Here is a 26817-nt window from a genome sequence, read left to right on the forward strand (position 1 = left end):
AAGTGGATGGGTGAGCCCCAAATCAGTGTACCTTGCCGCACGTCTCTCTTGACCAGTTTTTCACTGGATGTGGAAGCCACCTGTGCATTTCTGTTGTCTTCCACAGGGGAGCAGAGGGCTATGGGTAATGTCAAGGGCAGGGGTTCAGCCTACTCCACCCTTGCTCCCCAGCTCTCCCGTACTTAACCTGTGGCTTTCTCATTTCCATGGCAACAGGTCTGGGTGCTACACGGATCCCAAACACAATCTGTCCCCATGTTTCTTTATCCATCAGCTTTGCCTCCTAGCAACTGGGATTTCTTCCCCCATTCTTTGCTTGCCTTCCAGCAGGCCTCCCCCTGGGGAGGAAAGGGGGGGCTCTCCCCCCTGCAACTGTTCTTGTGTGACCTTGAGCAAGAACTTCCCTCTTGCTGGGCCTCGTGCCTCATCTCCATTAAGGAGATTGGACCTGGAAGTTCTCAGTTCAAGTGTCTTCCTCCTAAGTCACTTCTCTATAAATACACGCCTCAAAGTCCCAAGTGAGGGGGCCTTTCATGCCTCTGGTTCCAGTTTAAAGAGTTACTCTAGATTTTTTTTAATGACCAGTGCTCAGAAGATACATATTTCTTTCCGTAAAGCGTCAGAGTCAGGACCGTAGAGGTCACCTTGTCCATATTCTCATTTTGCCAGTGAGGACACAAGCGCTAGAGAAGGCTGACTCAAGTCCCCTGGTTTGTCAAAGGCAGAGGCAGGACAATTCTCATTTCCATCTCAGTACTCTGACTTCTGGGAATAAGTCAGGAATAAAGCCCAGGAATAAAGCCCCTTCAGGACTCTCTGCAGCAAATTTTCCAACCTTGTGTCTGTTAGGAACTGAGCTGAACAGCAGGGGTAGCAAGGAAACCCCCTGACTCAGTACTTCCACACACACACCCAAGAGCAAAACCACAATCTGTCCCACACCTAGGCCCCAGCAGGGTCGGCACCTGGCACCTCTGAGGGCCCCTGCCCTTCCTCGTTCTAGAGGCAGAAACGAGCACCTGAGCAGGAGGCAGCAAGCAGCAGAGAGATTTGCATTTACAGTCCAAGCAAATTACTTAATTGCTCTGAGCCTCAGTTTCCTCCTCTGTAATCCGAGCATAACAATACCTACTCAGAGTTGTGTCAGGAACATACTAGGTATTCAAATGTCCACCTCCTACACACACACCCACATTTCCAGGACTGTGCCATCAACATCCACATTCTCTTAGTGGCTGATGCTCAGGCAATGTTTGGTTCCCCAGCCTCTCAGGATGCTGTTTCTTCTTTTCGCTTCCAAACGACATGCAATAAAGGCTCAGGAATGCAAAGTAAGTATAGCATTGCCCAAACCAGAATCAGTGAAGCAGAACCACAGAAAGGAGGATCCAAATCCAAGGGACGAGCATTTCTAATTTCCTGATATTTTGCTGTAGCCTGTCTCTTGGAGATCACGGAAGGCCGGCTGGGATCAAGCTGCCATCTTCCAGGCTCCTAGAGCTTGAGATGATCCAGAAACCAGGGGATGAGGGTCAAGGCTAGGGGTGGCAGTGGACAAGGAGAGCAAGAGGAGCAGGACTGACGGTTCCTAATGTACACTGCTGGTGCTGGCCCTCGGAACAAGGAAGGAAAGCATTCTCCATCTGGACACTTGTCTTTAGTAGGAAAGACATGGCATGTTCCAGGGACAAAGAAGAGGCTTGTCTGGCTGAAGTGGAAGTTTGAGGTAGCAAATTAGCAGGAGAGAAAGCTGGATAGCGGGAGGTCCCAGAATGTTCTAGCCAACCTCCAGCTGGCCTCACCCTTCCTGGTGGCAGAAGAGCCACAGGGATGGGCAGCCCCGGTGGTGCAGCGGTTTAGCGCCACCTGCAGCCCAGGGCCTGATCCTGGAGTCCCGGGATCGAGTCTCAGGTCGGGCTCCCTGCACTGAGCCTGCTTCTCCCTCTACCTCTCTCTCTCTCTCTCTCTGTCGCTCATGAATAAATAAATAAAATATTTAAAAAAAAAGAAGAGCCACAGGGAGTCAGTCAAGGAGAGAGAACCGTGTGTGGGTCAGCGTGGGGGAGCTACAGGGAGCCCCGCTCTCAGTAATACAAGCAGAAGCCCAAGACAGCTAGAAACCACTGGGGCATCTCTCAAGTTCCCCTTGCCCAGAGGATGGGCAATGGCAAAGCTAGAGAGAAGCTTCCCGCACAGCCTCTGGAAACCTGTCCTGTGTGCTCACAAATGAAAAGGAAATAAGGGGGCACTTGGGTGGCTCAGTGGTTGAGCGTCCACCTTTGGCTCAGTCGTGATCCTGGGGCCCTGGGATCAAGTCCTGCCTTGGGCTCCTTGCGGGGAGCCTGCTTCTCCCTCTCCCTGTACTTCTGCCTTTCTCTGTGTGTCTCTCATGAATAAATAAATTTAATATAATTTTTTAAAAGAAAAGGCAAATAAGACCTTAATAAGATCAAATAAGATCTTAGCATCATGATGGAAATACTTTTGACTTCTCAAACCCTCCCAAAGCTGTCCCCATCCAAGGGTCCAAGAAAAATGGCTTGCCCCCAAAACAGGGCCCCCCAGGGGATGACTGGAGAAGAGCCTGTGGGTGAAGGGTCCCCCCACCCCAAGTATGAGGACAGCGGCCTGAGCATCACAGAATCTGCTGCCTCTGTTTCCTCTCCCCACTCCGGGTTCCTCTGTTCCCTGCTGTCGCTGTCGCCACAGGCCTGGGCCCCAGCAGAGGGAGACAGGTGTGTCCTGGAAGGCACGCACCTTGGGTTTCCCCGGCCCTGGATTCGAATCTTGCCTCCGTATCGCACCGGCCATGTGGCCTTGGGAAGCCTCGGTGCCATCGTCTGTGAATTGTTGCGCTTCCCCGCAGCCGCGTGACCTAAGGAGGGAAACAACCCGCGAGGCCTCTTGCCCGGGGCCGACTGCGTGACATCCTGCCAAGAGTAGCCTCCCTCGTCACGCCCTGCCCGACCCGGCAGAGCACGGCTAACACGAAGCCCCCCCCACTTTGTCCCCGAGGACTGCTAGGCCAGGCTGGGGTTTTCCAAGAGAATGTCGTCGCCATGGAAGAGGCATGAAGGGGTCTAACTTGCGGAGGGCGGGTTTTCTATCCCGCGGCAGCAGATGGCACCAAGTGCCAGACTCGATGACACCAGGCTTAGCGGAGGGCCTGCCCGGCCCACCTGTCCGAGGACTCGGCACCCCTTCCGCCCCTGCTCAGCCGCTCTGCGCAGGCCGCGGGGGGGCCCAGGAGGAGGCGGCCAGCCCCTCCCGCTCCCGGTCACGGCGACACATGCTCCCTGTACCGCTTCTCTCCCAGTCCTGGCCACACAGGTACTGTCACGGGGACTCCCAAAGACCCAGGCTTGGCCCCAGGCCCCAGGCCCCGGACGGGAGGGCAGCCGGGTTTGCCTGGAGCCCTCAGGGCTCGTAGGCCTTCTAGCGGCCAAACCCTCCACCCAGCTCCCAGGCGCCCTCGTGCCTGCATTGTCCTCCTTCTCTCCAGGCGCCCCTCAAGTGCTCACTCAACACTTTGGGGGAGGTTAGGAAAGTAGGAAAGGGGGTGTCACCCCCACACACAGAGCACCTACTCTCCTCTGTGGGATGCGGGGTGTTCTCAGCCACCGCCTGTGCCTTTAAGGACGGCTGCCCAGGGCCAAGCCCTTGACCTTAGCATCCTCAGCTGAGTTGGATTAAGGGACCATTTCATGCCTTTGCGAATTCCTCTGGCTGCTTCCCTGGCACAGGGACAGAGGAGCCAGGAGCCTGAACCCGGCGGCCAAGGGCAGTCTGAGCATCGGTCTGGTGCAGCCGCCCCTTCCCAAAGGGAGCAGAAGCTGCCCCTCAGAGAGGCTTCTGGGGTCAGGGAGGGGCCCTTGGCGGCCTCAGGCCATCACAGGGACTCCCGGAGAGCCATGCAGAGCCCCGAGCCATGAAGGAATGCTCAGATGTCGTCCTGTGTGTGGAGGCGACAGGGCTGAGCAAGGTAAGGGTCCCATGGGACAGCTCTCCCAGGACCCAGATCACCGCCTAGGGCTGGCCATGCCCAGGGACGTGCCAGCCAGGCAGTGCTGCCGCTGGCCCTCCTCCCTCAAGTCTTTCCCTTTCAGACTGAGTTCTGCAATCCTGCTTTTGAGCCTGAATCAGGGCCACCGTGCCCTCCAGCAGCCTTCCGGGAGGATGCCAGCCGCAGCGTCCCAGCTCCCTGGCACGGTAACCATCTCAAGGAGCGACCCAGGGGAGGACAGAGAGGCCCAGGAGCTGAGGACAGTGTAAGGGTTGCCTAAGGAGCTCTCAGAATGCCACCCTGCCCCCCACCCGCAGGTCGACGCCCCCGAGGGCTGCAGCCAGACTGCCACTTCTCCTGGCTGTGCGTCCTCCTGCTGGCCAGCCTACTCCTCCTGCTGCTCGGGCTGCTGGTGGCCATCATCCTAGGCCGTGAGTATCACGCCCTGCTTGGGAGGAGGACTTTGGAATGAGATTCCATGAGCCACTCGATGTGTCGCCTCTGGGGATCCAGGTCCTCTGAACCCCACTCCCCCATCTTCCCACCTCCAGAGTTTCGGGCTACAGCCCTGTCCGGGGCCTCCTCTCACCCACTGCCTGCCGAAGGCCTGACACCCAGCAGGACCACCAACCCCACTGCTCCCTCCACCACTACCATCTCTCCGGTATCTGGGGACCCTAAAGGACAGCTGGAGGAGGCAGGCATGAGCCCCTCGCCCCCGCCCAGTGAGTACCCAGGGCAGATCTTCCTGGAGAAGAGCCCAAGATATCAGGAGGGGAGGGCAGGGGCCAGGAAGAGGAAACTTGGAAATCCTTTCAACCTCAGAACTCTAATCTTCATCTCTGCAGCCTGTGGGGGCCTCCTTCCTGGCCCGAGGGGCTTCTTCAGCAGCCCCAACTACCCAGACCCTTACCCACCCAACGCCCACTGCGTGTGGCACATCCAGGTGGCCACAGACCAAGCCATACAGCTCAAGATCGAAGCGCTCAGCATGGAGAGCGTGGCCTCCTGTCTTTTTGATCGCTTGGAAATCTCCCCTGAGCCTGAAGGACCCCTCCTCAGGTGGGTCCCTCCGCCCCCAGGAGACTCACCCCTGCCCTGTGCCACTGTCTAGAGGACAGAGCCAGGGAGCAGCAGTGGGAAAGACTGGACTGGGAGGAAGCTGAGAGACCCAACCTGGGCCCAGCTCTGCCCACCAGCCTGCTGTATGACCTCGGGAAGGTCGCCTTCCCCCACCTATGTGGCCCATGAACAAATGCCACAAGGATGGACATGCGGGTAAGGAGGGTCAGAGCTCCCTGGGACATGAAAGGATGCCTTCTGACCCCACTGTCACCAGGCCAGGGCTTGAGGAAAGAGGACTGCAGAGCCCAGGCAGCCTCCACCCCGGCTGGCCCCGAGCTCTGAGCCTCCAACACCCCCACCCTGGCTTCTTGCAGAGTGTGTGGGAGGGTGCCTCCCCCAACACTCAACACCAACGCCAGCCACCTCCGGGTGGCCTTCGTCTCCGACAGCAGCGTGGAAGGATCTGGTTTCCATGCCTGGTACCAGGCTGTGACTCCTGGGAATGGTGAGTGTTTTCCCACCATCTCTCTGGCTGCCTCTCAAGGGTCCCCTCCCCTCCCCTCCAGACACGCCCAGCCCTGGCAAAAGGGGTGCCAACTCTGGGAGTTTCTGAATGCAGACACCTGTCCCCAGGGAGCTGTGCTGAGGACGAGTTCCCCTGTGACCAGCTCGTCTGCCTGCTGCCTGACTCAGTGTGCGATGGTTTTGCCAACTGCGCTGATGGCAGTGATGAGACCAACTGCAGTGCCAAGTTCTTGGGTACGGGCCCTGCCGGGTACAAGGCGGGTACTGTCCCCGGGCATCCGATCCAGGTTCGGCCTGGGCTCCCCAGCTCTGGCCCAGCCCCAAGCTTGCCTGGATGTTCTTCTGGCCCAGACGTGCTTCCTCAAGGGCCTGGCCAAAACTCTCCCCTGCGGTTCCTGCTGGCCCAGACCCTGGCAAACTCGTGAGCCTCCTCCTCTCTGCAGGGTGTGGGGGGAATCTGACTGGGCTCCAGGGTACTTTCTCTGCTCCTGGCTACCTGCAGCGGTACCCTCACCAACAGGTAAGCCGGTGCACCACGGGGAGGGGGATGTGGCACCTGAGGGCACACCTGTGACGGGGAACAGCATGGGAGACTGGGAACAGCATGGGAGACACTGCCTGGTTCTTGCAGGGTTTAGAGCTCAAACAGGCAGCAAGGGAACAGTTTTTAGAGCTTACCAGGTAGCCAGGTGTTCCCGGGCTGGCTAACTGTCTCTCGGAGAGCAGAGGAGTTAAAAGGCCCATCCACCACCAGTGCGAGAGCTGGGTGGGCCACCGCCAGCCGCTCCCTACCCGGCCTGCAGCAGGAAGGAAGCCCTGGATGCCCAGCTCAGGACAGGAGACGCAGCCTGAGCGACCCCATCCGTGCCCTCCCCCAGCTCTGCACCTGGCACATCTCGGTGCCTGCGGGACACGGCCTGGGACTGCAATTCCACAACTTCAGCCTGGAAGCCCAGGACGAGTGCAAGCTGGACTACGTGGCCGTGTACGAGACCAGCGACTCAGGGGCCCTTGGCCTCCTGGGCAGGTAGCCGCGGAGCAGCAGCCCCTGAGAAACTCTGACGGGCAAGGCCTCCTGCAGATTGACCCTGCTCTCTCCCTGGCTTCCATCGCCTTCTGCTCTAAGCCAGAGGCCTCTTCACCGTCACCGGAGGAAGAGGCTTGTTCTTTCTCAGCCCAAAACCTTTGCTTCGTGTTGCCCTGTGCACAAGGTCATTTTCCTGTGCCCTCCCTGCCTGGCTCTCCTGCCCTGCGGGGCCCACTCCCACTTCCCCTCAAACCTCGCTGGTTTTTCTCATCGCCAACTGGCTGGAGTCCACCATTTGCTTAAGGCTTTGCCCACTAAATATGTGGCCCTAAGTTCCCTGAGTCAGCAGCCCTGTGTCCCATCCCCACTGACACCGCCCAGAGCACCAGCTCAGAGTGAGGCCCGTGGGAGCACCCCGGAGGTTCAGGGCCCCCTGCCCAGGTCTGCTCTCTGCCTCGGGCAGGTTCTGCGGAGCGGAGCCACCACCTCGCCTCATCTCCTCACACCAGCACCTGGTGGTGCTCTTTAGGACGGACCGTGGCATCAGCAGTGGGGGCTTCTCTGCCACCTACCAGGCCCTCAATGCCACAGAGAGTAGGTGCCCCTGGGTGAGCGGGTGTGGGCCGCAGAGGCTCCTCCAGGAGAACGAGGAAGGGCTCCAGATCCCGGCCAGGGCACCGTGAAGGCAGGGTAGGGGCACAGGTGTGTCCCCACTGCCATGCCCGCTCTACCTATAGATCCCTGTGGGCCGGGAGAGTTCTCCTGCCATGATGGAGGATGTAAGAGTCTGCAGTGGACGTGTGACACATGGAGACACTGCACAGACAGCAGTGATGACAGTTGCAGCAGCCCCTTGTTCCCACCTCCAGGTGAGAAGTGCACCCCAGAGCACCATAGGCAGGGCATGGCAGGCCAGAGCAGGCTGGGGATCCGGTCATAGAAACCCCACCACCATGCTTCATAACAGCCCACCCCTATCCTCCCTGATGGGGGGACTCAGGATCCTGACCCTGGAGCTACACCACAGAGTCCGGGAGGGATTCTCACATGGTGGGGGCAATGGTACTTAATGTCACCAGGGAAGTGGGAATCTGGGAGTCAATGGCTGGGGTTTCGAGAACCAGCCCAGCCTGGTCACTCAGCACCCTCTGCACAGCCCACCTCAGAGAGGAAGGTGAGGGGCACCTGGCTGGCTTGGTTGGTAGAGTATGTAACTCTTGATTTTGGGGTCATGAGTTTAAGCCCCACCTTGGGTGTGGAGCCTACTTAAAAAAAGAAGAAGCAGATGATGATGATGATGATGATGATGATGATGATGATGATGATGGTGATGATGGAGGCAAGGACAGGGGACAGGGGAGTTCCTTTCAGATGCCCAGCAGGCCCTGCCAATGTCTGTGCCCCACACTCCCGAGGTCAAAGAGACACCTGCACGATGCCTAGGGCCAGCGAAGGATGTTCAGGCAGGCTCTCGAGGATAACGGGCACCCACGACGTGCACAGAGCATCTCCGTGCATGTTATCTCCTTTGATTCCCGCAACAGCCCCCATCTGACCCGGAGCGAGTGGTTAGGGGACTTGCCCCAGGTCAGAAGCCAGGGTACCCCCACAGTGATTCTCCCCTCCCACCCCCGCAGAGCTGGCCTGTGAGCCTGTCCAGGTGGAGATGTGCACCGGCCTGAGCTACAACACCACGGCCTTCCCTAACGTCTGGGTGGGCATGGCCACCCAGGAGGAGGTGGTGGAGATCCTCAGAGGTTACAAGGTGCTCTGGGCAGAGATTAGGAGGGACCCCCAGACGTGGAGGGAGCCTAGGGAGTGGGGTGCCTGAGGGCTGATCTCCTCCTTCCACAGAGCCTGACAAGTCTGCCCTGCTACCAGAACTTCCGGAGGCTCCTCTGCGGGCTGCTTGTGCCCCACTGCACCCCCACAGGCAGCGTCCTGCCCCCCTGCCGCTCTGTCTGCCAGGAGGCGGAGCGCCAGTGCCAGTCTGGCCTGGCTCTACTGGGTACCCCCTGGCCTTTCAACTGCAACAGGCTACCTGAGGCGGCTGGCCTGGAGGCTTGTGCCCAACCCTGACCCTGAAGCAGGCCCCTGCCCTCTGCCTGCCGGTCCAGCTTTGCCTGTCAGGGCGGGCAGGCAGGGGACTCTCCCCATCCTCTCTGGAGCCTTCCAGGGAGGGGAAGAGAAGTCCTCGGCAGGGCTAATGGAAGCTTCCCTGCCCTTTACTTCCCCAGCTCCTCCGTGCCACTGAGCCACCGACCGTGAGGAGTGCTTCCCATCTGAGCGCCACCTCCAATCTCGTGCCTTCCCTTTGCCACCTACTTTCTCAAGTTCTCCATCACCTGCCTTCTGACTCTTTCATTTATTCAACAAAAAAGTACCGAGTGCCTAGGCATGTGGCAGGCCCTGTTCGGGTCCCAGGGATCCAGCTCTCTGTCCGCCTCTAGAACTCTGCCCTCTGGGTTCTCAGCTTCTACTTCCCCGGACTGAGCCTGTCCCGGGTCCCTGGCATCGCAGCATCTCTCCTTGCGGCTCCTCGGAGCAGCGGGTGTCCCGGCGTCTGTCTCACAGCCCTGCCTCTCTGTGCCCGGCTGAGACTCCCCCTCCCTTCTCCCCCAAGCCTTGGCCGGCGGCCGGGCGACACCACGAGTTATTTCCCTGCTATTTCCCGGCCGGGAGCTCCTGGCCCCTGAACAACTGGTTTCCTCTTGGAGTCTGGGAGGAGCGGAGCGGAGCCGGCAGGGAGCGAACCGGGACCGGGGGGACGCCGAGGGCAGGGGACGAGCGCAGGGGCGGGGCAGGGTCAGCCGGAGGGTCCGGAGCAGCGAGCGCCCGAAGGAGGCCGGGGAGCCGGGAGGGGTGAGTGTGGCGGGGGCCGGGCGGGGGTGGGGACGGGAGGGCCCGGGTGGGGGGAGCCGCCAGCCTCTCCTGCCCCCCCGCCCCCGGCGCCCTCGGTCCCGGCCCTGGGGGCGCCTCTCCCCCGTGCCCCGCGGCCGCTCAGCCTCAGGCGGGTGGCGCTGGGGTGGGGACCCAGTGGGCCGCGCCGGGGCGGGGAGCGAGCCGGCCCGGGCTTCTGGGTCCCGACTCCCGCCCCGCCCGGCCCGCAGACCGCGAGACCCGGCGGCCGGAGCGCCCGTGCCAGCGCCATGAGGCCGCTCGTCGCCCTGCTGCTCCTGGGCCTGGCGGCCGGCTCGCCCCCGCTGGACGACAACAAGATCCCCAGCCTGTGCCCGGGGCACCCCGGGCTTCCCGGCACGCCGGGCCACCACGGCAGCCAGGGCCTGCCCGGCAGGGACGGCCGCGACGGCCGCGACGGCGCGCCCGGGGCTCCGGGAGAGAAAGGCGAGGGCGGGAGGCCGGGTAAGAAGGCGGCGGGGTCGCCGTCGGCCGGGCGGTCCGGCTCGTCGGGCGGCGGCCCGGGGCTCGGGGTCCCGCCAGGGGGCGCCCGGGCTCGGGGCTCGGGGCTCGGGCTCCGGGAGCGGGGCGGGTGGCGCAGCGCGCGGCCCGGGGACCCTCTGGGGGCCTGCGGGCGCCCCCCGGCAGGGCGGGCAGGGCGGGGAGGGGGGGCCGGGGGCCGCCGGGGGCCGCCGGCGCCGCCGCGCTCGCCCCTGACCGCGCCCCGCACCCCGCAGGACTGCCGGGGCCGCGGGGGGAGCCCGGGCCGAGAGGAGAGGCGGGGCCCGCGGGGGCCACCGGGCCGGCCGGCGAGTGCTCCGTGCCCCCGCGCTCCGCCTTCAGCGCCAAGCGCTCCGAGAGCCGGGTGCCTCCGCCGTCCGACGCGCCCCTGCCCTTCGACCGCGTGCTGGTGAACGAGCAGGGACACTACGACGCCGCCACCGGCAAGTTCACCTGCCAGGTGCCCGGGGTCTACTACTTCGCGGTCCACGCCACCGTCTACCGGGCTAGCCTGCAGTTCGATCTGGTCAAGAATGGCGAGTCCATCGCCTCTTTCTTCCAGTTTTTTGGGGGGTGGCCCAAACCAGCCTCGCTGTCAGGGGGCGCCATGGTGAGGCTGGAGCCAGAGGACCAGGTGTGGGTGCAGGTGGGCGTGGGCGATTACATCGGCATCTATGCCAGCATCAAGACAGACAGCACCTTCTCGGGATTTCTGGTGTATTCTGACTGGCACAACTCCCCCGTCTTTGCTTGATGCCCGCTGCAAAGTGAGCTCAACCTCTTTCACTCCTGGGGGGGGGGGGGAGGGTGTGACAGTGACAGCCACACCATCCGGGAGGGCTGGCCCCCCTGGGGATGTTGTGAATGACTCCGTCCTGCTGCTGTCAGAGAACGGGGACAGAGGCTGTCTGAGATCGGGGCTGGCAGTCTGGGGCAGCGGCTGGATTTCTGCCCAAAACCAAAGGAGCACTCTGTGCTGGCAGGTGTAGGTCCCCATTTGCTCTGGCCCGGGGACCCTAGAGGCGGGGTGCCCTCTTCCTGGTGCTCTGCTTCTCTGGGTCCTCCTTGTCCTTCCTATTCATGGGCCCTTTTCTCAGAGATTATTCAATAAATCAACAACAAAAAAATCCTTCTGGCTCAGGCTTTCTTCTTTACCGGTGAGAATGCCCTGGTTGTGAGGATGGGGGAGGGGAGAGGGAGCCCTGGGGAGGATGTGCAGGGCCGTGGTCAGGCAGAAGGAAGAGCTCCTGGGCTGGATGAGTCATGCAGCAGGAGATACAGGAAACAGGCCCAGGTGAATGAGAAGCCGCTCCATTGAGCTGCCGCCTAAGTTGTGTTGGATGTGCGCAGGAGTGCTTGGCTGAGGATGCCTTGGCACCGGGCCCTGGCCACCTTTATTCTAACTCAAAGATGTCATATGAACTGGGCAGGGGCTACCTTCACCATTCACACCCCTACCCTGATCAACATAAAGGATCCCAGGGTTTGCACCTGTGACTGCTCTGGCTGCCTGCCTGGTCTCTGGATAACTGGAACGCTATTCCTTGGTCCCCCCCTGCCAGGGAAGTGGTGTGTTCCTGGGTGGCTTAGAAGAAAGTAGTTTCTGAGTTGAGCACAAGAGGGCGTCCCAACTCCAGAATGCAGCAAAAATCCCAGGGAGCTTGAGCTCCTGACTGCCAGGGTAGTTAGGGGAAGGACGGGTATTGAGGTCTGCCAATGTAATTCCAGATGGGGGTGCGGAAAAAGAGGGTCCTTTGCTCCCAGTTCAGGAAGTTTATCTTCTCTCATAAAATGTTTATCCTCACATTAAACAGAGACTGGAAGGAGCCGAGCCTTCCCTTGCTCAGCGCCCTCTGTAAGGTTGGGGAGGGATGGGGGGAGAGGCCCTCCCCAGGCCTCCCAACTCCAAGATAGATGTGGGGAACTCCCCCCACCGTGCAGGGGATAGTCTGGGTGGGCCGCGCCACCAAGTCTGAGGCTAGCCACAAAGCCCCTTCAAGGCTCCCCTCCTCTGACCTTCAGAAGCCAGCTCAGCCCCACCCCCAGCCCATGACTAACAATCCAGGGTTTGCCAGACCCACAATCAGTTCAGCCTCTCAACCCCAGAGAATGCGGAGGGGCCTCTTCTCAGTTTCTTCCTGACCTACTCTTATTCCCTCTCTCCCACCCCCACCGCCCAGCCACCCAACAGTTTCCAGAAGGCTGCCCCTGGCATTATGCTCCTAGATTTAACATACAATTATGCAGGAGTGGTCCCCCCCCCCCGCCCCCGCCCCTTACTGGACATGTGAGAGCAGATTGAGCATGGGGACTGGGATCAGGTCCTCGGCTTTAGCTCCCAGCTCTCCGCCAGGAGGCCTCCCAGCCTACTCCAGCCCAAGAGACACAAAGACAAGCATCAGGTCCTCCAGGAATCAGAGGGTAGACTGGACACCAGGCAGCAAGAACCCCAAATTACCTCTTGGGAAGAGAGGCACCAGAGAGGCTGGGAAGCTGACTCAAGGGATGAGAACGTTCACACTCCTCTCTACCAGGGCTTAATTCTGGCAAAAGTAGAAAAGATAGAGAGGGCTTTCCCAAAGCCAGGTGTGTGAGGGCACAAATTGGAGGGGGCAAAAGCTAACCAGCCATACCTGGCATGGGCTCTCCCCAAGGCACTGTCCTCACATCCTATCTTATCTCTTCTGCCACCAGCTCCCCCACAGATCACAGAGACTCCAGCAGGACTGAAGGACCCGGCTGCACATCAGTTAGGGTGCACTTACTGCTGACCAACTGCTCAGCCCTGTTAGGATGCACACAGAGGCCGTCAGAGCTGTCAACAGAAATTTATTCACCAGAAACATGGCCAGACAGACCCATCAGGGAGCCGCATACCCCTAGGCTGGCCCCTTCCGTATTTGGACCCTAGTGAAATAAATGTGTACAGTCTGCTCTCCCTGATGTCAGGGAGAGACAAACAGAGGGGAAATACTATTGTTCTCTGTGATGTGGGAATGAAAGGGGTAGGAGTGGAAATCTGGTATCCCTCCTGAGGCTCCCAGTGGAGCTGGGGTGCCAGAGGGTAATGTGGTCCCAAAGCCAGGTGCAGACACCCATCCCACCCCAAGGGGGAAACTCTTGATCCTAGCTGTTGGATCTGGTTGGGAGGGAGTCTCATAAGATCAAAATGGGCAGAAATGGTAACTCTCAAAGCACCTGAGAGATACTATCCCCTAGGCCTACCAGTGCACACAGGTGCTCCGAGTGAAAGCAAAGGTTCAAGTTCATTTCAAGGCCCTTGAGTTACCAAAACATCCAAATGACAGTGATGTGTTGTGGCTGCTGAAGCTGGGGAGGGAATGGGGAAGAGTCAGGGAGAGGACTTGCAAATCCTCAACAGAAAAACCAGAAGTAGAGGGGGAGCCCCAGAGATTGGCATCTGGATGGGCCCCGGCAAGCTGGAGGGGAGTCCCCAGCAGCCTCGGGGCCTTGCATAGTGACACACTCACCACCTCCGGCATCACTGGGACGCACTGGGTAAGGAGAAGCTGTTACCCTGCCCCACCCAGCTCATAGTCTTCCAGAGTATCCTATCTCAATGTCCTGGAGATATGGCCTGGAGGCTTGGCATGACAGCCATAGGGGCAGGAGGGGATACAGGCCAGGAACCAGGAGGTCAGGTGTTAAAGCTGTCCTAGCGCAGGTGGCTTCATGGAGCATGAAAAAGTGGGCTGACAGGGAAGGAGTCTTCAGAGGTAGACATTGAGGGTCTGCAGAATGCCCCGGCGGCAGAGTGGGCAGTTGCGGTGGTAGACGGGGTGACGCATCAGGATCTCAGTGCAAGCCTGGCACAGGCACAGGTGCCGGCAGGGCAGAAGCAGCACCGTCTTGCTCTGGTCCTGGCAGATGACACACTTTTTCCGCTCCTCTTGCTCCTTGAGCAACTTCCACGGGTCTTGCCCAGCTACAGACTCCTCCTCGTTGAGCCTCTCCCGGCCACGGGCAGCTGTTGCTCTGGCCATCCTGACCTCTTCCTCCTCTTCTGCCTCTGATCTGGGCCCTGCTTCAGGAAGAGTGTCCTGTCGCCAGGTCCTGGCTGAGGGCACCCTCCTAGGGCCACCCTGAGGGGCCCCAGGCGCCCCTCCCCGGTTTGGCCAGGTGGCCAGCTGCAGGCTGCGGCTCCAGACTCGACGCCAGGCCTCCAAGTCCAGGGCTAGGCGAGATAGCCGCACGACATCCTCTCGGAGCCGGTGATAAGATGGCCGGGCATGGAGCTGACTGAGTGCCCGGGTGGCCAGTCTCAGGGTGAGGTCCGGGTGCAACACGGTCACCATCACTGCCAGCACGCAAGCCAGCAGCACCAGGCCGGTGACATTGACGAGCACGAAGTTGGTCAAGAGGCGGGCAGCTGACGCTAGGAGCTCCAGTGCTAGCTGGCAGGGGGTCCAGAGGAGGATGGCCATGGCCACGGCACTGCTGGAAATGTGGGCTAGGAAGGCAGCTACAACGTCTGTCATCCTCCACAGCGGCCCCATCACTGCATCCCACAGGACCAGCATTAGGGAGAAAAGGTTCTGAGTGCCTATGAGGCAGATGTTGACCAGGCTGTTGATCACATAGGCCACCAGGCTCATGGCAATGGCACAGATGTCACAGGCCTGGCGCAGCAAAGCATGACCACTGGAGACCACATTGAGCACCCCCCGGTGCAGGATCTCCCGGCTCCTCAGTGCCCCGTGAGAGGCCAGGTGCCCCAGGAGCTTTAAGCTCTCCAGGCCAGAGTAGCAGCTGTACAGCAAAGTACACAAGGCCTGCAAGCCCCCAAAGGTGAAACGGACCAAGGCTTCGATCAAGGCCAGCAACGAAAGCAGGACTCCGCGGCCCAAGTGCAAAAGACTAGTCAGTACCGTGTGTGGCAGGTTGTAGATGAAGGCCAGCAGCCAGGCCAGGGAAGCCAGGAGGGAGGACACCAGCAGGAAGTTGAGGTCCAACACCAAGGTCAGCAGGTCCAGCACAAGGCCCACCCCATTCACTATCAGGTACACAGCCTCCATGATAGGGCTGTGGAGGTTAATCCGAAAGGAAAGCTGGCTCCAGGTTGAGGGCGGGTGTCAAGGCTGCTAATGTTTGGGGGCGTCAGGGGTCAATCTGGAAGGGAAGTGAGCAGTCTCCAAGCCAGAGAGAAGCAAGAATCTGAGCAAGAAATGGGTGAGAGCGAGGTGGAGTCTCAGTGGAGGGAAAGGGGGCCAGACGCCGGTCCAGGAGTCCCGGTTTGGACGCCAGGCTGTCTGGGAGGGAAGAAGCCAAACATCTCTAGAGTGGAGGTAAGCCCGGGCCGGAGGAGGGAGCTCAGCTTTGGAGGCCAGGTGGCGGCGAACCACGGCCGGGCACTGGGTCAGACCGAGAGGAGACCGGGAACGGATGGTGTCGGGCCGGGGCCGGGTGGGGGCGGCGCAGGCTGGGCGCGGGCTCGCGGTCCAGCTACGCAGGTACCCCTGTCCCCGCCCGGCCCCCGTCCTCTGGGCTCGCGGCTCTTTGCGTCCAAAGGGGTCGTGGGAAAGGGAGTCAGCCTCAGCAAACCCCAAACGCGGCCTCTGCTCCGCTGGGCGCCGCCATCTTGTGTGCGAAGGGGCGGGGCAAAAAGCGTGATAGGGAGGGCGGGACGACGAGCTCCGACTAATCGTTGAGGAGCAGCCGCAGGAAACCTCGAGCATTCATTGGTCCGTTTGAACGGCGCCCGAACGTATTTACTCTCCAAGGAGAAGGGCGGAGACAGATTGAAATCCCCGCCCCCTTGAGGCGGCGATTGGTCAGTTGACGGGCAGAAGCGGACTAGGCCCTCCTCCTAGCCCCGCCCCCTAGCGAAGCAGGATTTGTTTGTTTGCACTGGGGCGGGATACCTGTGCTGTTCTTGCTACTGGTCCCCGGGTCGTGAACCTTTTAGGTGAGAGTTGAAGGTTACTCTCTCTGAGCTGGGCTCTCGGATGACCGCCTCCACACCCTGCTCAGACTCGCGGCCTCGTCCTCCACTACTCATTCATTCATTCAGTCAGTCGCGTTTATCGAGCTCCGGCAAATAGAATGGAGATACCAAAAATGATTCAGGGTGTGCCTGCCCTCAAGCCGCTGCCAAGGGGAAACACGTTGCTACAGGGGATTCCCAAGCTGCTATTCCAAACTGTTTCCTCCAGCGTCATCAGCTTTTCTCAGCATCTTCAGGAGATTATCTCATTATGACTAGGAGGCCACAGACCAGAAATAGCTCACCCTCCTACACTAGCCTCTATTTGTTTACTTGAGCATTTTAGTTAGATATCTACACCTGAGCGGCTCCAGGTTCCTCAATAAGTTATCCTTTCCTTTAATATTCCAAATGTATTTGAGACCCCATCCCAAATCTGCTGGGAAATCTGGTGTTCTCTAGTAATGCCAAGGATACTTGGGGGTCTTATCCTTGCCGCGGGTCACCATTGCTTTAATTTCCTGCTTGTTTGAATGCTTTGTCCTCCCCCAGGCTTGGACACCTAAAAAAAAAGTTTGTCCGGATTCACTCACCCAACCCCAAACACTGCCTGAATCCCTTTCTCCCCACAGCCCCCCTGATAGCAAGCTGAGTAGGGCAGCAAGCCTACGTGGAGGTCCCACCAGGGGTCATAGCATGGTGCAGAGCAAGGGCTGCAGCTCCTAAAACTCCACTGGTTTTGCCCCAGCCTCTTTCTCACACCTGTCAGGCCCCAACTTAATGTTTTCTGTCGAGTTTTCTCTTTCTCTTTCCTCTTCCCCTTCCTCTTCCTTGTCCTCATCCTCTTGGGATTTCCCCTCCCTTTTTCTAGCCCATCAGACTCCAACTTCCTATTTTGCTTTTTGATTTTACAGCATAGTCTGTCTCTACTCCCAACCCAATCTCAGCTCTAACCACAAAATGCTGATCTCTCTAACCAAGGGAGAAGAACATAAAGATTTGTGTTATTGGGACGCCTGGGTGGCTCAGCGGTTGACATTTGCCTTCAGCTCAGGACCTGATTCTGGAGTTCCGGGATGGAGTCCCACATCAGGCTCCTGCAGGGAGCCCGCTTCTCCTTCTGCCTATGTCTCTGCCTCTCTGTGTCTCTCATGAATAAACAAATAAAATTAAAAAAAAAAAAAAAGATTTGTGTTAGCCTCCTGCTCACATCATGGTCTGTTGTGATTATTGTTGCTGATGTTTTTATTATGTAGCTGTACATTTTCCCCCAATTTCAAATCTTGGAGAATACGCCCACCTCTGCTTCAAGATATTTGATCTCCCCACCCATAACCTGTCCTCTTCAGAAAGGTTAGCTGTCCACTACTGTGTTCCTAATGTGTCTTCCTGCAGCACTTGATACCAGTGGCCACTTCCTCCACTCTTGGCTCCTGACCATGACCCTCCCCTGTATTCTTTCATGGCTCCTTTTCCTGTCTCCATGACAACTTCCAAATATGTGCCTTCAGCCTGAATCTCTCTTGCAAAGTTTAGGTTGCCACCGCTTCCTGGACGTAGACAATGCCTGTATATCGCACTGGTGCTTCAAACTGAACATGCCCAAATCAAATTCAGCGAACTTGCTGTGCCTACACTGTGTCCAATTAACCAGCCAGCTTTCCACACCACAAAAATCTTCTTGGAATTGGCAGGATCCAATAACAGTATTTCCATTAGTTTGGGACCAAAGCTTCCCTTCTGGATGATCTGAGACTTACCAAAGAACCTTGAATGAGCTATAACCTTTGACTCACCTGGCAAACCAGCTATGAGCAAGTAGAGGTTACATGTAGCCACAGTTCTTGGGACAAATGAATTGCTGTACGACAAAATGCTCTCCATTCTTAAGCTAGAAACAGCTGAAAAGTACCATTGAATGCAATGCAAAAGAAGTGCTGGGATGACACCCCCTTGAACAAGCCAAGGTACTTTCCTCTGCAGAAAGATTATAAACCACTCCCCTTGAGGTAACCATGGAAATGGTGGTTTGGTTTGGAGTCAAGTACGGTATCTCTACTAAGTTGGTATTTCTTTCTCCTCCAGGACCATGTTTCAGATAAGAGCCTGTTCAAACCCACAGTTGCCAAAGTGGGGATCATCATCTGTTTGGAGGCTGGAGAAAGAAGAGGAGAATATTGGTGGAAAAAGCTGACACCAACTGACAGTAAGGAAGAAGTTCGAATTGCTTACTTGTGTGAGTTGCAGTGATTGAGAGGAAAATCAGCCAGATCTTAAGAAAACTGAATGCCTAGAGCTACTATCTATCCTTGCAGAGTTTGTTTTTTGTTTTTTAAGATTTTATTTATTTATTCATGACAGGCACACAGAGAGAAAGGCAGAGACACAGGCAGAGGGAGAAGCAGGCTCCATGCAGGGAGCCCAGAGCCATATGTGAGACTCCAGGGGGGGGGGGGGGGGCGGGGATCACAGCTGAAGGTGGTGCTAAACCGCTGGGCCACCGGGACTGCCCTCCTTGCAGAGTTTTATACTGGAAGTTGTAGTGGGGAGTGGGGTGAACTAACTCTCAGCATGTGCCCCCAAGAGGCCTGCTGGGGCCACAACTGGTTTCTGCCGCAGCGCTTACTGTAGGGCTTTGGTTTAGCTAGGTGAGAGATGCTAGCTGGGACCATGAAAGGGGATTTTAGAGATGGTGTAAAAACATGCAATTCAGGAGTCTTGTTTGTGGTATTATGTGTACTATAACCTTCCCTTTCGGCTCCCCATTAAGGATTCAGTATAATCTATATTACTGCCATGGCATTAGAGTTGGATTTTTTCCCCTTTTTGATCTACTTCTGCTTTTGATTCATGCAGTTCATTTACAGGGTCCCAAAGTCAAAACTGTATAAAAAGTACATTCATAGGTTTGTTTTCATTCTGCCCCTGCCACCTTGTTCCCTCCCAGCACCAGCTAGGGGCCCCACAAATCACAAACATACCAAAAAATGTTTTCCTTGGTCAATCAGGATCCAGGGCTTGGCATTGGCCCAGCAGAATTCATAACTCTAAACATCGGCTGTGCTAATGACACTGCTTGGACCCAGAAAAGCCCTTCTCCACATTTCATAGCATCCTGGAAACAGGAGGTGACTGGGTCCAAATGCCACAAACAAAACTCCTGAATGTTTAAGTGGAGGTGGATTTGAGCTGTTGAAGTGTAGTCAAATCCTCTTGCATTTCTTCTTGGTCTAATTTATGGTTCCAGAAGTACTCAGAAATTAATGCAGTGGCTGAGGAACATGTGCAAAATTAATTCAGAATTTTTAAAATGTGTATATATGTAAATATAGATGAAACACGCATACATATTTCATTGGTTTTAGCCCTGTTTTGATGTAAGGAAAGGACTGAAAAAAAAAAGCACCCCATAATTGTAGACATTGATTTAAAATGTTCTTGGGGGTGGAGTGGCTCAGTCAGTTAAGCATCTGACTCTTGATCAAGCTCACGTCTTGATCTCAGGGTCTTGAGTTCAAGCCCTGTGCTTGGGCTCATGCTGGGCATGAAGCCTACTTAATTAAAAAAGAAAAGAAAAAGATAAAAGATTGTTGAGGGCAAGTCAATGATGATGGCACTGGCATAGTTAGTAAAGGTAAAGGAAAACAAAGTCATTTTTTGGACTAAAAATCCAGAAGCATTTTTGTGCCACGTGCCCTGTATGACACATACTTGAACTTGTTACTAAACCTGACCTCAGTTGTGCTGACCATGGTGGCATTCTTTGGAACAATAAAAAAATTATATACAATGTTCTATGGATCTGTCCAAAGATGAAACATCTTGGAAAGATATACATCATCTTTTTTGTTTAAGATTTATTTATTTATGATAGACACAGAGAGAGAGAGAGATAGAAAGAGAGAGAGAGAGGCAGAGACACAGGCAGAGGGAGAGAGAGAAGCAGGCTCCATGCCGGGAGCCTGATGCGGGACTCAATCCCAGGACTCCAGGATCGCGCCCTGGGCCAAAGGCAGGCACCAAACCGCTGAGCCACCCAGGGATCCCCGATACACATCATCTTTGACCTCATTACCTCTCTGGGACACATGATGGAATTGCTGGCTAGGTGCGGTTAAAACAAGTAGAATTTCATGTAGATGAGATATCAAAAGAGCTTGAAGAGTTAAGCAAAACAATGGAAGATTCTCAAATAAAGAGTAAATTATGGTCTCGGGTGGAAAATGAAATTACTCTTAAATAATAAGAATAATTACTCTTAAATATATCTGCACTATTTGCAGATATTTTAGATGGACTGTTGCCTAATATTAAAAATATTGAGGGGCGCCTGGGTGACTCAGCTGATCAGGCATCAGAGTCTTGATTTCGGCTAGGGTCATGGTCTCAGGGTCGTGAGATGGAGCCCTGTTTCCTTCCGAACTAGGCACTGAACCTGCTTAAAATTCTCTCTCTCCCACTCCCTCTGTCCCTCCACCCCTTCATCTCCCTCTTTAAGATACATTTTTATAGGACGCCTGGGTGGCTTAGTGGTTGAGCTTCTACCTAAAGCTCAGGGGGTGACCCTAAGTCCCCGGATCAAGTCCCACATTGGGCTCCTCACGAGGAGCCTGCTTCTCCCTCTGCCTGTGTCTCTGGTCTCTCATGAATAAATAAATAAAATCTTTTTTAAAATACATATATATGTATATATATATATAAATAATATTGATAGAAGTTTAACCAAAAAAATCTAGATCTGTTTGACTGTTTTACTGTTTATAATTGATGAGGTAATACTAATACATTATTATTATTGTTGTTGTTGCTGTTAACAACTGAGGTCCATAGTTTCCATTAGTGTTGTCTCTTTGTATGAGTTTTGACAAATGTATAACGCCATGTATCTACCATTCAGGGTCGTACGGAATATTTTCACTGCCCTAAAAATCCCCTTGTCCCATCTATTCCTCCCTTCCCTCCCTCTCCCACCCGCAGCTCCTGGCCATCACTAACATTTTTACTGCCTCCAGTTTTGCCTTTCCCAGAATGTCATATGATTGGAATCTTACAGTACAGAGCCTTTTCAAATTAGCTTCTTTCACTTAACAATATGTATTCAGGTTTCCTCCATGCCTTTCTGTGACTTGATAGCTCATTTCTTTTGATCCCTTAATAATATTCCACTGTATGGACATACCCACCAGTTTGTTTATCCATTGTCCTACTGAAGGACATCTTGATTGCTTCAAGTTTTGGCAGTGATGACTAAAGCTGCTGTAAGCATCCATGTGCACATTTTTGTGTGGACAGAAGTTTTTAGCTCATTTGGGTAAATACCAAGGAGAACGACTGCCTGATCATATGGTAAAGAGTATGTTTCGTTTTACAAGAAACTGCCAAACTGTCTTCCAAAGTGGCTGTACCATTTCACATTGCCACCAGCAGTGAATGAGAGTTCCTGTTGCTCTGCATCCTCATCAGAATTTGATGTTGTTGGTGTTTAGAAATTTAGCCATTCTAATTGATATGTAGTAGCATCATTATTGTTTTAATTTGCAATTCCCCAGTGACAAATGATGTTGACATCTTTTCATGTATTTGCTATTTGTATATTTTTTAAAGATTTTATCTATCTATTTATTTATTGAGAGAGAGTGGGAGGAGGCTCAGAGAGAGAGAGAGAGAGAGAATCTCAAGCAGACTCTATACTGAGAGGGGAGCCCAATGGGGAGCTGAAACCCAGGAACCCAAGATCATGACCTGAGCCAAAACCAAGAGTAAGATGCTTAACCAACTGAGCCACCGAGGTGACCCTGTATATCTTTCTCTTAATTCAATTTTTTATTTTAATTCTAGTTATTTAACACATATAGTAAAATTGGTGTCAGGTGTAGAATTTAGTGATTTATCACTTACCTATAACACCCAGTGATCATCACAAGTGCCTCCTTAATACCCATCACCAGTTTAGCCCATCCCCCCCATTAACCCTCTTTGTTCTACATCATTAAGAGTCTCTTATGGTTTGCTTCCCTCTCTATCTCAGCTGTTTTATTCTTTAAACTCCGCATATGAGTGAAATCATATGGTATTTCTCTTTCTCTCTCCCTCAGAGAGAGAGAGAGAGAGAATGAGAGAGTATATGAGCAGGGGAGGGGCAGAGAGAGGGGGAGAGAATCCCAAGCAGGCTCCACAGCATGATGGAGCCCAATGAGGGGCTCAATCGCATGCCCCCAGACCATGAAACCAAGAGTCAGACACTTAACCAACTGAGCCACCCAGGTGCCCCGTATTTGTAAAGAAAGCTTTAACTGACTTATCTCATTTAGCATAATACACTCTAGCTCCATCCATGTCCATGTCATTGCAAATGGCAAGATTTAATTCTTTTTAATGGCTGAATAATATTCTAGTGTGTGTGTGTGTTTGTGTATACACATCACATCTTCTTTATCCAGTCATTCTTTTAAAATTTTTATTTATTTAAGAGAGAGAGGGAATGTGTATGAGCTGGGGGAGGAGCAGAGGGAGAGAGACAAACAGACTCAGCACAGAGCCTGATGAGGTGCTCAGTCTCACACCCTGGAGATCAATGACTTGAGCCAAAGCCAAGAGTTGGATGCTTAGCTGACTGAGCCACTCAAACACCCTCATTCATTTTTTTTTTGATGAGGTGTCTATTGAGGTCTTTGGCTCATTTTTTAATTGGGTTGTTTTCTTACTCCTTTTTAAAATTTTTATCTTATTTTATTTAAATTCAGCTAATTAACATAGACTGTATTATTAATTTCAGAGGTTGAGTTCAGTGATTCATCAGTTGCATATAACACCCAGTGCTCATTCCATCTTGTGCCCTCCTGAATGCCCATCACCCAGTGACCCCATCGTCCCACCCCCCTCCCTTCCAGCAACAACCCTCCAGTTTGTTTCCTATGGTTAAGAGTCTTTTATGGTTTGTCTCCCTCTCTGATTTTATCTTATTTTATTTTTTCCTCCCTTCCCCTATGCTCCTCTGTTTTAGTTCTTAAATCCCACACATGAGTGAAATCATACGATGATTGTCTTTCTCTGACTTACTTCACTTAGCATAATACCCTCTGTTCCACCCACATTGTTGCAAATGGCAAGATTTCTCTTTTGTTGGCTTAGTAATATTCCATTGTATATAGATACCACATCTTCTTTATTCATCTCTTGATGGACATCTGGGCTCTTTCCACAGTTTGACTATTGTGCACATTGCTGCTATAAACACTGGGATGCAGGTGCCCCTTCGGATCACTGTATTTGTATCTTTGGGGCAAATACCCAGTAGGGCAATTGCTGGATCATAAGATAGCTCTATTTTCAACTTTTTGAGGAATCTCCATACTGTTTTCCAGAGTAGCTGTATGTTTGTTTTCTTACTCTTGAGTTTTTAAAAGTTTTGTAGGGGATCCCTGGGTGGCTCAGCGGTTTGGCACCTGCCTTTGGCCCAGGGCGTGATCCTGGAGTCCTGGGATCGAGTCCCACGTCGGGCTCCCGACATGGAGCCTGCTTCTCCCTCCTCCTGTGTCTCTGCTTCTCTCTCTCTCTCTCTCTCTCTCTCTCTCTCTCTCATAAATAAATAAATCTAAAAAAAATAAAGTTTTTGTATATGTTAGATGCCAGTTCTTTATCAGATATGTGTTTTGCAAATGTTTTCTCCCTGTCTGTGGCTTATCTCTTTAGTCTCTCAACAGTGTCTTCCATAAAACAGAAGTTTTTCATCCTAATGAAGTCCAACTTACCATTTTTTTCTGTCATAGATCATGCCAAAAAGCCACGCCAAACCTAAGATCATTTTGGTTTTCTCCTATGTTACGCGAAAGTTTTTATAGTTTTGCATTTTACATTCAGGTTTATGAGATTAATTTCTGTGAAACATGGAATGTTTGTGTCTAGATTAATTCTTTTGCATATGACTATCTAGTTGTTGTTTTATCTCCCAAAGGATTAAAAAACTTCTTTTAAATTCTAAAATACTTTCTAAATCTAAAGAAGCTACATTCTAATAAATTTATAAGCAAACAAAATTGACAAAACACTTTTCAAGCAAGTTCTGGGGAAATAAGGACTCTGGTACATTGCTGGTAGGAAAGCAACAGTGGGGAGGAGTTTGGCAATATCCACATATCTAAGTGTGCACTGTTACAAAGCCACAGTAATCAAGACAGTGTAGTAATGGCATAAGACAGACATCCATACAGACCAATGAATAGAAAGCCCAGAAATAAACTCTTGCATACCTGGTCAGATGATCTTCAATGAGCATGCTAAGACCACTCAATGCGGAAAAGACAGTCTCTTCAACAAACAGTGTTGGGAAAACTGGACAAAAAGTGCAAAAGCATGAATTTAGACCCTTATCTTACATCATCTACAAAAATTAACTCCAGGGCAGCCTGGGTGGCTCAGCGGTTTAGCGCCACCTTCAGCCCAGGGCCGGATCCCAGAGACCTGGGATTGAGTCCCATGTCCGGCTCCCTGCATGGAGCCTGCTTCTCCCTCTGCCTGTGTCTCTGCCTCTCTGTGTGTGTGTGTCTCTCATGAATAAATAAATAAAATATTTTTAAAAATTAACTCCAAATGAAATAAAGACCTCAACGTAAGACCCAAACCTATGAAATTCCTAGGAGAAAAAATAGAGGAAATGTTTCATGACATTGGACTTGGCAGTGAATTCTTGGATCTGACACCAAAAGCATAAGCAATAAAAGAAAAATTGGACAGATTGAATGTGGAGGCTCTTATGCATCAAGCAACACAGTCAACAGAGTGATAAGGATGGTCTACAGAGAGGGAGGAAGGACTTGCTGGTCATGTATCTAATGAAGGTTGACGTCTGGAGAGTTCCTACCACTCAGCAGCAGAAAATCACATAGAGGAGGGCATTTGTGTGACACCTGAAAGGACATTTTTCCAAAGATGATGTGCATTTGGCCAGCGGACAAATGAGGAGAAGCTTGGCATCTCTGGTCATCAGAGAAGTACTAGTAGGGCTGAGGTGGAATGTCACCTTGTACCCAATGGGATGGCTCCTCTCAAAGAGAAAACAGCAGGTGTTGGCAAGGATGTGGAGAGGCTCGAGTCCTTGTGCACTGCTGGTAGGATTGCAGAGAGGTGCAGCACTGTAGAAAACTGTATGGGGTTTCCTCAAAAAATTAAAAATAGAATCATCATATGACTCAGCAACCCCACTTCTGGGAATATATGCACAAGAACTGAAAGCAAGGTCTCAAAGAGATATTTGCGCACCCATGCTCATAGTAGTGCAATTCATAATAGCCAAGAAGTAGAAGCAACCCAGTGTCTAGTAACAGATAAGTGTACAAACAAAATGTGGTCTGCACATCCAATGGAATATTATTCAACCATAGGAACAAATGAAATTCTGATACATGCAATAGCATGAATGAAATGTGAAATCATTATGCTAAGTGAAAGAAGCCAGTCACAAAAAGATGAATGTTCTATGATCCCAGTGTCATTACTTTAGATACCCATCTAAAGTAATCAGATTTATAGAAACAGAAAGAATAGTGATTACTGGAATCTAAGGGGAAGAGGCAAAGGGGGAGTTTTTGTTTAATGGACATAAAGCTTCAGTTTTTCAAGATAAAAAAGTTCTGGAGATCTATTTCACACAGAATATACTTATCACTACCAAACTATAAACTTAGCATAGTTAAATGTAGATTTTATGTTACATGGGTTTCTTTTTTACCATAACTAAACAATAAAACAGAACAAAAACCCATACATATGCAGTTACCCTTTGACCCAGCAATCCATTTCCAGAAATTTACTGTTAAGATACTTTTAACAAAATAAAAATTTATCATAACATTATCTATAACATTGCAAAATATTGGAAATAATCCAAAAGTCCAAACAGGCAATTGTTTGACAAAACTATGGTAGGTAAGAGATACCTGGGTAGTCAGTGGTTGAGGGTCTGCCTTCAACTCAGATTGTGATTCTGGGGTCCTGGGATCAAGTCCCACATCGGGCTCCCTACATGGAGCCTGCTTCTGCCTCTGCCTGTGTCTCCGCCTCTCTCTCTGTGTCTCTCATGAATAAATAAACAAATCTAAAAAATAATAATAAAATAAAAATTAATTAATTAAAGAGACAGAGAGAGAGAGAGACTAGCCTCCTTAGGAAATACTGAAGTATTAAGGAACCCAGGAGCATGATATACGCAATCCACTCTCCTGATTCATAAGAAAAATAATTATATATATGTCAAATAAAATTTTTAAATGAAAAATTTCTGGGGTGGGCTGGCTGGCTTAGTCAGTAGAGCACACAACTGTTGATCTCCAGGTTGTGACTTCAAGCCCCACATTGGGGTAGAGATGACTGCAAAAAAAATTTTTTTTTAATTATTAGGGGCACCTGGGTGGCTCAGCAGTTGAGCATCTGCCTTCGGCTAGGTCGTGATCCCAAGGTCCTGGGTTAGAGTCCTGCATTAGGCTCCCTGCAAGGAGCTTGCTTCTCCCTCTGCCTATGTCTCTGCCTCTTTCTCAGTGTCTCTCATGAATAAATAAATAAAATCTTTTTAAAAATTATTAAAAATTTTAGTTTAGAATGAGAGTAAAAAAGCAAAAATGTGGTAAAATGTTAATAATCTGTGACACTAAGTAAAGGGCATACGAGGACACTCTACTATCTGCAACTTTCTGAATGTTTGACATTATTTCAAAAGAGAATTAAATATATACATATGGAAACTAAAACAAGGAAATAAAAATGTTTGCGTGACCATAAAGGAAAAGATTCACATGCAAATACTCCCCAGAGCAATGTCTATACAGAGACTATCTGATTCTGGCCAAGATCAAGTTACAG

The 26817-nt window shown here is 52.9% G+C and overlaps 3 protein-coding genes across 4 annotated transcripts; 2 read left to right on the top strand and 1 right to left on the bottom strand.

Moving 5' to 3' along the window:
- Positions 1-3736: 3736 nt before the first annotated feature.
- MFRP (membrane frizzled-related protein) lies at positions 3737-9176 on the top strand. Of its 2 annotated transcripts, none has more exons than XM_025999059.2 (13): positions 3737-3982; positions 4107-4209; positions 4321-4434; positions 4555-4728; positions 4852-5065; positions 5443-5573; positions 5702-5827; positions 6037-6113; positions 6472-6620; positions 7084-7214; positions 7358-7489; positions 8258-8385; positions 8475-9176. In XM_025999059.2, the coding sequence occupies exons 1-13, from the start codon at positions 3929-3931 to the stop codon at positions 8697-8699; spliced, it is 1758 nt and encodes a 585-aa protein (XP_025854844.1). In that variant the 5' UTR covers positions 3737-3928; the 3' UTR covers positions 8700-9176. The 2 variants fall into 2 exon arrangements, with proteins under 2 accessions (XP_025854844.1, XP_072585646.1); XM_072729545.1 differs by having other exon boundaries at positions 3806-3982; positions 6472-6578.
- A 139-nt stretch (positions 9177-9315) lies between these two features.
- Positions 9316-11148, top strand: C1QTNF5 (C1q and TNF related 5). The gene is made up of 3 exons (XM_072729546.1): positions 9316-9482; positions 9731-9983; positions 10256-11148. Exons 2-3 carry the CDS (start codon positions 9770-9772, stop codon positions 10771-10773), a joined length of 732 nt encoding a protein of 243 aa, XP_072585647.1. The 5' UTR covers positions 9316-9482; positions 9731-9769; the 3' UTR covers positions 10774-11148.
- A 1683-nt stretch (positions 11149-12831) lies between these two features.
- RNF26 (ring finger protein 26) lies at positions 12832-15638 on the bottom strand. The gene has a single exon (XM_025999060.2). It carries the CDS (start codon positions 15053-15055, stop codon positions 13751-13753), a length of 1305 nt encoding a protein of 434 aa, XP_025854845.1. The 5' UTR covers positions 15056-15638; the 3' UTR covers positions 12832-13750.
- Between the last annotated feature and the right edge of the window lie 11179 nt (positions 15639-26817).

This window comes from Vulpes vulpes, chromosome 12 (assembly GCF_048418805.1).
Source record: "Vulpes vulpes isolate BD-2025 chromosome 12, VulVul3, whole genome shotgun sequence".
NCBI classification, from domain to species: Eukaryota; Metazoa; Chordata; class Mammalia; order Carnivora; family Canidae; genus Vulpes; species Vulpes vulpes.